At 57.0% G+C, this 10566-nt stretch overlaps 3 protein-coding genes across 3 annotated transcripts; 2 read left to right on the top strand and 1 right to left on the bottom strand.

The window, feature by feature from the left end:
• Positions 1-302: 302 nt before the first annotated feature.
• Positions 303-2534, top strand: MAGIX (MAGI family member, X-linked). Its single transcript, XM_040633891.1, has 5 exons — positions 303-344; positions 516-641; positions 718-954; positions 1065-1236; positions 1976-2534. Exons 1-5 carry the CDS (start codon positions 303-305, stop codon positions 2296-2298), a joined length of 900 nt encoding a protein of 299 aa, XP_040489825.1. The 3' UTR covers positions 2299-2534.
• A 3099-nt stretch (positions 2535-5633) lies between these two features.
• Positions 5634-8538, top strand: PLP2 (proteolipid protein 2). Its single transcript, XM_040631706.1, has 5 exons — positions 5634-5880; positions 6956-7108; positions 7205-7300; positions 7837-7927; positions 8129-8538. Exons 1-5 carry the CDS (start codon positions 5785-5787, stop codon positions 8149-8151), a joined length of 459 nt encoding a protein of 152 aa, XP_040487640.1. The 5' UTR covers positions 5634-5784; the 3' UTR covers positions 8152-8538.
• Positions 8539-8648: 110 nt separating this feature from the next.
• Positions 8649-10211, bottom strand: LOC121103085 (prickle planar cell polarity protein 3-like). Its single transcript, XM_040631700.1, has 2 exons — positions 9929-10211; positions 8649-9365 (listed from the first exon to the last, which is right to left on the bottom strand). Exons 1-2 carry the CDS (start codon positions 10209-10211, stop codon positions 8779-8781), a joined length of 870 nt encoding a protein of 289 aa, XP_040487634.1. The 3' UTR covers positions 8649-8778.
• Between the last annotated feature and the right edge of the window lie 355 nt (positions 10212-10566).

Raw genomic sequence — 10566 nt, 5'->3', positions numbered from 1 at the left:
AGGTAGGTGAATGTTGCATGGTTAGTTGTGCGTGCGGGGCTGGATGGTTATCCCTGTCAGTGGGGGCTTCGCCTGCCATTTCTGAGCAGGTGGGGCCTGGAGAGTGTTGGGGGCGGACAGTTGGCTGAGGGGCGGGCCTGGAAAGAAGTGCACTCTAGGGGGTGTTGCCTGCAAACGCCAGGGGGCGGGATCGAAATGTCAGGAATGGGTTGAAGTTTCTAGGCCAGTTAGAGGGCGGAGCCTGAAAAGTTCGGGAGCCCAGTCTTGGAGTTGCACCCCCAGGGAGGGCCTAAGGGTGTAGTATGAGGAGCGGGATCTTCGCGCTGTTAGAGGACTATAGGAAAGTCTGGAGGTGTATTTAAATAGCCGGGCCCAGGATTATTACTTAAAAGTCAGGCTCCGGTCAGTTATTCATGTGGGCTGAGCCCAGTTAAATGGGTGGGTGTGCCGATCTGTGTTCTAGAGGCATGGAAATGAGGTGAGGCTAGAATTTTAAATCAGGGGGCAGGTCCTAGGTGGTTTCGACGCAGTACCCCTCTGACTGCCTTTTTCATCTAGCCGTTAGTGTGCTGGATTCTGCGGACATAGAGGTTACAGACAGTCGCCTGCCTAATCCCACTTTCGTGGAACACCGGCCGCAGGTACCACCTCGCCCTTTTATTGGATGCCAACTGCTTTGAGACTGGCAATGTACGTACGCTTGTGTCTTTACTCCAGCATCATCAGTCGGAGACCTTGGGTACAGGTAACGCGCCGCTCCAAGTGACCCAGGCTAAGGGCCGTTCTGCTTCGAAGCCGCTCCAGACCTCTGGACGGTTCTGTGTGGAACTGGTTCGCGGTTCCGCGGGCTTTGGCCTCACATTAAGCGGAGGCAAAGATTCAGCAGGGGATGCTCCTCTGGCAGTGCGTGGGCTGCTGAAAAACGGGCCCGCTCAGCGCTGTGGTCGCTTGCAGGTGACGTTCAAAACGCCCTCCATTCCATAGTGCTAGCCCAATCCTCACCCTTTGTCGGGGTGCTCTGCATCTGCTTTTTCTACAATACCCCTCTCTTTGCATTCTTGTAGGCTGGGGACCTCGTGCTCTACATCAACGGAGAGTCAACTCAGGGCCTCACCCACGCTCAAGTGGTGGAGCGCATTCGCACAGGCGGCCCCCGTCTCCGCCTTGTACTAAGCAGGCCCCTTGAAACCCATCCCAGCAAGCCTGAAGGGGTGGGAGGGCCCCAGAAAAGAGATGGTGGGTTTCCCAAGGGAGAGGGTTCAGAGATCTGTTAGGGAAAAGAGAGGGTTGCAAAGTGGGGAGGCTGGGGTATAGGATGGGAGGGGTTGGTGGTCTCGGTGGGGAGGTTAGAGTTTAGTGTCTGTGCGGGGTCATGGTATTCTCAAAAGCAGGATTGACAAGGGCAGGGTACCAGGATAGGAATAAAAGTAAATTTTAGAGGGGAGGCTTTTGAGGTACTGGGGGAGGAGAGGGGGAAGGGGTCAGGGATGAAAGCAGGTGTTAAGAAAGAAGAGTTGTGGTCCTCACATGAGAAGGCAGAGTGAGTCTCAGCAGGGAGAGGATGGGATGGGGATCCAAAGGGTAGGGGGATCTAGTTTCAAAGCTGAGGGGTCCATAGGCAAAGGGTTGAGAGTTGAGGGAGGTGGGTTAAAAAGGGGATAGTTTGGGGTCCTAGATGGGAGAAGTTTAGCATCTGGAGGTCAAGGTCAGGATTTGATTTCCTTTGGGATTGTGGGAAATTATTTCTGGGGGGCATGTTCTGGATCCAGGAGGAGAGAGGTCTCGGGAAAAGAGGTGTGTGTGTGTAGTCTTGAGGGGTGGTAATGGTTCCTGAATGGTTTGTCCAGGCTGCAAAGGGAGATTTCTCTAAGGAGTGGGGTCTCCGTCTCCTGCAGCCCCTGGAGTCTTCTGGCCACCCTCAGCCAGGGGGCTCAGCTTTCCATTCCCCACCCTATCTCCCAATCTAACCCCGCAGCTCTGCCATCTCCAGATAGCAGCCCAGATCCTGGAGGACCAGAGGTGATGAGATCTCGCAGCGTCAGTGCTTCCCCAGTTCAGCACCCTCAATCCAGTACCATGGCCCAAACCCGGGGCAGCCCAGAGCCTAGCCCAGAGCCGCTGGCGGACTGCCCCGCGGTTCCTCCTCCTGAGCGCCGCACAGAGGAGCCTGACGACCGAACCCCGGGTTCCCCGGGACCCTGGCTGGTGCCGAGTGAGGATCGGCTTTCGCGGGCCTTAGGGATCCCAGGGGCCGCGCAGCTTGCTCTCGAGATGGCAGCTGGGAGGCGGAGGCACTGAGCATGTATGGGACGGTCTGATGCTCACTCGGTACTGCCCAACCTGGATCTGGTGTGCTCCGCCGACCGCACACTAGCATCGCTGGGAGAGCTTGCACTTGGTCTGGTCCCACCCCCACTCCTGCCGCGCTGCGGACCAGCCCGCTCCCCTCGCAGTGTCAGTGGTACAGCCCTCCGGACGGGCGAGCCCTGCGCTTCTGGTTTCGAGCGGGGGAGGTAATAAAATGGTTCGACCCAGTCTTGACTTGCCAGGTGCTCTAGGCCGGGTGGGGCTCCTGAGTTCACCCCGCAAAGGAGGGGGTGGGTCGGTGTGGTTTCAAGGAGGGCCTCTTCTTGTAACCATTGACAAGCTTACTTCACGCTGTTTCATTCGCGCCTCTAGCGGGGTCTGCTGTGCCGATCCTCAGCCTGGCGTGCTTTCTCCCCACTCCGTTTTTCTTCCCCAATTCCTGCTTCTCTCCGCCTTCATTCATTTCACTTTTTGGGAGGTGTGCGGGGCTCTCAGATTATCTTTGCTTCTGGCATGGGGAATGCAGAGGTGGGCCGTTGTAGCGGGAGTGCACCTGAATACCCACAGCCCCGGGCAGGAATCGTCCAGACCCTCAGCCGATGGCCCGACAGCAAGGCTAGAACCAGGGTGGCTTCCTTCACCAGGAGCCTGTGGTCTCTCACTTCCGGCCCGGTCGGCCAGCTTTCGCCGGCAAGTAGACTGCCACCCTTAGGGCATGGGCTGGGGCCCGGGAGTCCCCTTTGGGGCGGAGTCGGGAAGGTGTGAGTCAGCGGGCTGGGCTAAAAAAGGCTGTTAGAACCTTTGAGCCGCGCCCCCCTCTTCCATAGATGGTGACGAACTGCAGCCAGGCTTGTGTGCACACGCCACATGCTGGGCGTTCCCGGGCCTGGGAGAGGCCAGAGTTTCCTCCATCCTGGGAGCAGAGCCTTAAAGGCAGGGCTTATATGGCCAGCGGGACTCCGACCAGGATAGCCCTGAGGCCAGCGCTGGCTGTGGCCAGAAATGTCCAGTCACCTCCGCTTGTCACCACATCCTGAACACTTGGCCCCATCCCCCCCAATGAAGGAAGCTGTGGTCAGGCAGGAATGGGTAACTCCCACCCCTATGGTGGGGTCGGAGAGGGGAGACAAATTAAAAGACCGGAATGTGAATTTCCAGGCTGACGCTGGGAGGAGAGAGGGACCTCAAAGCCAGGCGGGGAGCTAGGATATAAAGAGGTGAAGAGGTGAGCGCTTGAATGGTCAGCACTGTGGACCTTGCGGGGGAGTGTGCTGGGGCTTCCAGCTACCCTTGACTCAGAGCCTGGTGGAGGTGTGGCTCTAGAGAAGTAAGGAGCTCCAGTCCTATAAACACAGTCACACCCAGGAGACTAATAATAGTAACCCCAGCCACCATTTACTTAGCCTTATTCCTGCTACTGGCTTTGCTTGCAGTATCTATTTTCATCTCCTTACACATCTGCTCAACAATCCTGATATGTCCATTTCATGGGGGAGGGAAGTGAGGCCCAGACAGTATAAATGGCTGGAGGGAGGGGGTTGAAGCAAGATTTAATCAAGGCCGGATTCCCCAGCTGGTCCTTTTAATCTCACCTGCATTTGACAAGTAATAATTGAGCCCCAGTTGTTTACCTTGCACTGTGGTAGGCACTGGGGAGATGCTGGTGAAATGAAACAAAGGTTTCTAACCTCGTGTAGACGCATGTTGGAAAAGAAAAGACAAAAGAAAAGAAAATGAATAAATAAAGCTCTCTCTTCAGAGAGAGGTCAGATTTATAAAGATAGCAAAAGGAGGTTATATTGATGCAAATAATGATGGTGGGCTGCTGGACTCTTTGAAGACATTTGATCTGGGACCTTAATGACCAGAAGCCAAATGTATGAAGAGCATGCGGAAGGGCATTGACGGCCATGGGAACAGCAAGTGCAAAGGCCCTGTGGTGGAGCAGAGCGTGTTTTGTTCTACAAACTCAGGCATGTCCTCACAGAGTTGAAAAGCACACACTCAGTCCTGGGAAAAGTATGCTTCATTCCTTTCACCACACAACCACTCTCAGCAAACTGGGCTGATAGAAGGGTGCCCCTTCCTTGGTTTTGAGGGGCCCCAGGTTGGGGGGGCAGTGGTGCAGGCAGGCCCTTGGGTTTAACTGTCCTGGCCTTCCAGCCCACAGCTCCCCTCAAATGCGATGAGAATGAAACCAATGTCTAGTCTGGAGAGTGTGATCCTCAGCATATCCCCAGGGAGATCCCGATTCCTGTGACCAGGTGCCTGTCTCAGACGCAGAGAAATCAAGGCTGAGTCAGAAATTGCTCACTTAGGATAACACACTCCATTGCTCTGCATGTACTGCTGTATAAGTTCTGTGCGCTAACCGATTGTGCCACTGGAGCTCCAAGGATAACACACTCCAAATGTCATCAGCCTTGTCACCCAGACGGGCACCCCAGGAGCCTTCCTCTCATCTTGCCAAGCTTCCAGCAGTAAAGAAACCTGGGCTCCTTCCCTATTCTTCATCTAGGGCTGTGCTGGTGGCCCCTCTCCCTAGAACCAGGCAACAGAGGCCCAGCGCTTGGGGCCAGGGCCTCCCTAGGATTGCAGAACAGAGAATCAGCCTCTGGGTTGTGACACCGTTAATAACGTCTGTCCCCATTTACTGAGCAGCTTGATGATCCCCAAGCAGTATTCTCTCTCAGCCTGTGCGCTAGTGTAGTCTCATTTCCATCCCTGCTAAGAGGTTTATTCCACCAACCATGATCCTCTACCTGAAATTTGAAGTCCACAAAGCTCTGGAAATAGCTTTCCCACGTGTTGGGCACCATTTGCTTACAAAACTTAACCTGACTTAATGAGGGACAATTTTCAGTCTGGCTTATCCCACTTACTGTGAACGACTTCCACCCCTTTTCTTGAATAAATATTAAGGTGTCTTCTTTTTTTTTAAGGGGCTGCCTCAGACCTCGCTGAGAGTGTTAAGAAATACACAACTTTCTAAGATCCGAAATATTCAGAATTCTGGAAACATACCTGGGTTTAACCACGGCCTCAGCCATTTCTACAGCTCAGGAAACTGAGTCACATGCTTCCCCAAAACCAGATCCCCGAGGTTCTGAATTGAGGCAGCACCGAAGGCATTCCTATTCCGAAAGCGCAAAGGGTCTCGTCATTCCCGCACATGGTACCCCGAACTGCCAAGCCTCAAAGCCTGGCGCCCCCGGGGGTGGGGCACCCTGGGGGCTACGCGCCAGGAGGGGAGTATCCTTGGCAGGCGGGGCAAAGGGGCTTCCGGGGCGGCAGCCACCTGGCCCGGCCCCCTCCGGCCCCGCCCGCTTCTGCTCCGCGAGGTGATTCACTCACTCCTTCGCCCCGGGGGCCCCCTTCCCGGCCAGACGGCGGGCAAGACGGCAGGGTGTGCAGCGTCCCCGAATCCGCGAGCAAGCGAGTAGTTACTCCGCGCCCCTAGGGACTCCAGCCCACCCCATGGCGGATTCGGAGCGCCTCTCGGCCCCCGGCTGCTGGGCCGCCTGCACCAACTTTTCACGCACCCGAAAGGGAATTCTCCTGTTTGCTGAGATTGTGAGCGTCCCGGGACAGGCGGGTGGGCAAAGGCAGGGTGGAGTGGCTGGACCACGCGGAGCCCAGAGGCCCCGGGTGAGGCAGGCCCGGGCCTAGAGGCACTCCGCAGTGGGGCGCGGGTGGGTGGGTTCGTGGTGGAGGCCCGAAACCAGGGGCTCGGGGTGAGCCAGTGGGGTTTGGAGAAGGTGGTCAGGAGCTGCTGGGCCACGGGGTGACGCAAGGAGCCCATAGCGCATATGAGGGGCCCTGTGGAGGGAGACCGCGTGGACACATCGGTGGGCTCCTCGGAGGGACCCCAGGGGGCTAGGAGGCGGGGGGCCTCCCGTGGCAGGGCGTGGCGCGGCCTGGGCACTGGCGGGCGGGCTGGCTGCGCGCCCAGGGGCGGGGCCTGTTGGGGTGGGGCCCTGAGCCCTGGTCCTACGGGGTAGGGCGCTCCGCCCTTTACCAGTTCTTCCTCGCCCTTCTGTGGTGGGGCAGGAGGTCCTTAGCTCTTCGGGCTGCTCAGGAGCCCGGGTTTCGCACCCCCCTCAAAGTGGGCGCCGCCTTTGATTCACTTGTAAAAGGGGTGCGACGCCTTTAACAGAGCCCTGCCCCTCCGGTGTCACTCTCACCGCTTCCCAAAGGGGTTGCCGGGGGAACCGCAGGTCCCGCCCCTGTCGAGGCAGTGAAGCTGGCGCCCGAAGTGCTCACCAAACACCTGGCGGCACCACTCCCTGCAGCTCGCCCCTATGCAGGAAGGGAAAAGGGGAGAAACTGAGGCACCCAGCTCTACCCCTTACTAGGTGCCCCTGGGCAAGTCACTTAACCTCTCTGTGCCTCACTTTTCTCATCAATAAAATAAAGATACTAACTACCCAGCTCATTGGGTTATCGTGATGATTAATTAACACTTGTACAGCCCCTAGAACAACATTTGGGACACAATGAACATACAGTGAACGTTTAGCTGTTAATATCTGTCACCTTTCCAGTCCTGGTAGGCATCATCGGAATTTGAGACCTCCAATTTAAACCAGTCCCCTCAGCCCTGGGAGCTGATTGGGGGGGGGCCTTTCCCCCTGTCGTTTCCTTCCAGATACTGTGCCTGGTCATTCTGATCTGCTTCAGTGCCTCCACACCGGGATACTCCTCCCTGTCGGTGGTCGAGATGATCCTTGCTGCTATCTTCTTTGTCATCTACATGTGCGATTTGCACACCAAGATACAGATCATCAACTGGCCTTGGAGTGTGAGAAAGGGGAAGGCTAAGGAGGGGCCCGGGCAGTTGGGACGGTCCTGGTAACTCTGGATGCTGACTTCCCCCTTTTCTCTCCACGCCTCGCAGGACTTCTTCCGAACCCTCATAGCGGCCATCCTGTACCTGATCACGTCCATTGTTGTCCTTGTTGAGGGAGGAAACCACTCCAAAATCATCGCAGGGGTAAGAGCCACAGAAGCAGCTCCAGGGCAAAGACAGAGGGGTTTGGGAGTCTCAGGGCCTGTTCTGCCTCTGCTTTTGGCAGAAAGTATGCGGCCTGTAGGAGGCCACACTTGTTCTCAGAGCCTGCAGGAACGTCTGGCCCAGGCTCTGGTTCTCTTCCCAAGATCATCATTTGCTGTAAAAGGCCATGCCTTGTTCAACACAGGGACCTTTGTGGACAGCACAAAGAGACGGCCCCTTTGTCAACACGTGAGACTACCATCTGCTAGAACTTTGTCTCACATGTACAGTGTGCATGGTGCCACTGACGTGGGGCCACCATGTGGTTACCCTGTGTTGAGAGGTTCTAGGAGGAGGGAGGGTGGGGTAGATTCCAGTCTTGTGGCCTGTCCCTGGGGCTCTCTGGCTTCCTGATCTGGGGTTTTAGTCACCATCCCTGCATGGCAGTCATTGGAGGTGGTAGCTCCGAGGAAGCAAGAGGCTGAGTAGGCTGACCCACCTAATCTAGCTTCCCTCACTCCCATCCCCACCCTCAGGTACTGGGCCTAATTGCTACAAGCCTCTTCGGCTATGATGCCTATATCACCTTCCCCTTGCGGCAGCAAAGACATACAGCAGCTCCTACTGGTGAGTGTGTGGGTTGGTGTGTGGGGGGGTGTTGCCGAGGGTTCCGAGGAGAGTAGGAAAGGGGTCTCCCAAGGGCACGAATGCCCCGTTATTGGTACTGATGGCTCTAGTGCCAATAAATACCATAAGCTTCAGTATTACTTGTCTGAAAATGGGCATATGGATCCTACCAATGCTTTCCTCTCTTTTCCTCACTTGCAGACCCTGCAGATGGCCCAGTGTAGGTGAACTCCCTTCATTTCTCTCTGAAGCCTGCAAATAATACTTCCTTCGGAATAACTCCTCCCTGCCCTTACAACACTCCCAGCCAACTCCCAGTCTCTTATTGAAGTACAAGTGCCTTTATTGGGAGAATCTGTCTTCCTACCTGCCAGTCCCTCCTGGGTGTGGCCATCTTTATGGGTGTGCCTCTGTCCCCCTTCCTTCTGCAATACTCAAAAGGAGACACTTGTTCTGCCTGGACTGTGCACCCACTTAAGCCACAAAAATGAGGGGAGGAGGGAGCCTCAGATTTCAGATTCTAGGCCCCCAGTTGTGACCCACACCAAATAAACTCCTCAGTGTGGGGGGTGGTTCTGTGGAGGGATAAATAAACAGATTGTTAGAACATGTGATAATAATAAATTAATCCTTTGTCAAATGTGGATAAATCTCAAGCATCAGGAGGGGGACAACTGGGGAGGGGGACAGCTGGAGCAAGGAGGTAAAGAAGCCAGGCCTGTTTTATGACAAATATTAAATTACTTCATTAACACAAACAGATGAAGGAGGAAGGGGATTTATGACCTAGGCTGGGGCATAGGATCATCTACACTGACTCGAGAACGGAGCCCTCCAGGACTACACTGCCTTCAAGCCACAATGCAGTTCTTGTCTCTGGCCTGGCGAGGCATCCCTGGGCGTGAGCTCCGGGGGAGCTGTGGAGAGGGGGATTTGGGGGTTCCAGTTGCATTGTCCTGAGCAGGCCTGGGCCTGCACAGATGTGGGGGCAGCGGGATGCGTTCCCCTAGGAAGAAGCCATCCTCCTCCGACGACTCGGAACTGGGGCTAGAAGGTGAGCTGGAGCAAGATCCTGAGTCCGACCCCGATCCCAAGTCACATTGGTGGTGGCGATGTCTGCCTGAGTGGCGGCGGTGATGGTGATGATGATGGTGGCGGCGGCGATGGGTGGGGGCCCTGGGTGGGGGACTGCGTGGCCTGCGACGCTGGGCTGGGGGTGCACTCAGGGTCCGTCGCGGGCCTCCGTCAGACACCAGAGGGTCACGGAAGCTGACACGAGGGGTGCTCTGGCGACCAAAGGCACCATCTTCCAGGCTCGGCTCGGGCTGGCTAGGGAGTCCTGGGGGTGGCTCTGGGGGGCTGCGGAGCCCCAGCTCTGGCAGGGAGTGGCGGTGGGGGGCGCCCCTCAGAAAGTGGGTGGGCTCCTCAGGGCCTGCAACTGGAAAGAGAGATGGAGCAACTCCCTGTTATCTGGCCCCGAGGGGAGGCCCGTGGAAAGGCCTTCTCTCTACTTTACTCCATCAGGACTGGGAAAGTGGGAGCAGGGGTCGGAGGGGGGCAGCAAGGTGGGGGAGTTTGGGAAACGTGAGGCCCAGGGCAGGCTCTGCGTGGAGGGAATGGGAGCGTGGCTTCTGATGGAAGGGAGGTGACATCGTCTAAAGCCCACCAAGTTTGCCATAGAATGGGGGTGGGGCCTGGGTGCGGAGAGCGGATGGTCAGGGGTTTGGAGGAAAGGAGGAAGAATGTGGATTCAAGAAGGAACAAGTCCAGGCTAGGGAACGGGCCTTGTAACAGGGGGCGGAGCCAGGGTTCACGAGGGGGTGTAGTGTGGGCTGGAGACTGGGCCTAGCACCCTTTGGAGATGCTGCCTGGAGATGCTGCCGGTGCTGAGATGGGGGCGGGCCCAGGGATGCAGCTGGTGAAGGGCCTGGGAGAGTGGGGGGGGTGGTTTGAGGTGAGGGGGACTACAAGAGGCTGCGCGCGGCTCAAGGGTTAGCTCACCAGGTTCTGGCTCCGTGCTGGTGCCTTTGGTGGCGGTCTCTGACGCCTCCTCCGCAGCGGAGAAAGAAGTCGTGGATGCTGTAAGAGGTGCAGAGACCGTGCCCGCGCTCCAGCTCCGACGGCCGGTCGCCGACGCTGTGGGCTCGGACCCCAGGCTGCAGGCTCTTGAGCAGAAGATTAGGCCGCGGCGTGGCAGGAAGGGGAGGCCCAGCAGGGCTCGCCCACAGCGACTACAGCAGAAGCAGCGGTCTGAGGCGTGCCAGTGCTGGCCCTCATAAGCCATCTGACCCTGGTCCAGGCCTGCGGGGACCGAAGAGGGGGGAAACTGAGGCAGGGCCGGCAGGCATATCCCCTGCCTATCCTAAATGGGGCCCTTCTTGGGAAGAGGTAGGGAATCTGAGGCAGGGTACTCCAAGATACCCTCCCTCCCCACTCTCCAGAATGGGTGCCCTTCTCTGGAGAAAGCAGGGAAACCGAGGTTTGGGCTTCCCCTAAGGTTCCTCATCCTTTCTCTCCTGGACACAGGCTGATGTCTCCTCTTGTCTCTCTCTTTCTTTCTCAGGGCGCCCCCCCAGACTGGGGGTGGGCATTGGACTCTGAGATGTGGGTCAGGCTTAGAGATTAAGAGGTAGCTTCAG

Source organism: Ursus maritimus (genome assembly GCF_017311325.1).
Source record: "Ursus maritimus isolate PB19 chromosome X unlocalized genomic scaffold, ASM1731132v1 scaffold_X1, whole genome shotgun sequence".
Classification (NCBI taxonomy): Eukaryota; Metazoa; Chordata; class Mammalia; order Carnivora; family Ursidae; genus Ursus; species Ursus maritimus.
Note: the sequence above shows the minus strand (reverse complement) of the source record. Positions and strands in the feature narration are given on the sequence as shown.

Bases quoted from the DNA above. Each gene is read 5' to 3' on its own strand.
- MAGIX (XM_040633891.1), top strand. From the start codon at position 303: ATGAGGAGCGGGATCTTCGCGCTGTTAGAGGACTATAGGAAA. The intron at 345-515 runs GTCTGGAGGTGT...GGCAGGTCCTAG, and splicing joins TGTTAGAGGACTATAGGAAA to GTGGTTTCGACGCAGTACCC. The intron at 642-717 runs GTACCACCTCGC...TCTTTACTCCAG, and splicing joins TCGTGGAACACCGGCCGCAG to CATCATCAGTCGGAGACCTT.
- PLP2 (XM_040631706.1), top strand. From the start codon at position 5,785: ATGGCGGATTCGGAGCGCCTCTCGGCCCCCGGCTGCTGGGCCGCCTGC. The intron at 5,881-6,955 runs GTGAGCGTCCCG...GTTTCCTTCCAG, and splicing joins TTCTCCTGTTTGCTGAGATT to ATACTGTGCCTGGTCATTCT. The intron at 7,301-7,836 runs GTAAGAGCCACA...CCCCACCCTCAG, and splicing joins ACTCCAAAATCATCGCAGGG to GTACTGGGCCTAATTGCTAC.
- LOC121103085 (XM_040631700.1), bottom strand. From the start codon at position 10,211: ATGGCTTATGAGGGCCAGCACTGGCACGCCTCAGACCGCTGCTTCTGC. The intron at 9,366-9,928 runs GTGAGCTAACCC...CTCTCTTTCCAG, and splicing joins CAGCACGGAGCCAGAACCTG to TTGCAGGCCCTGAGGAGCCC.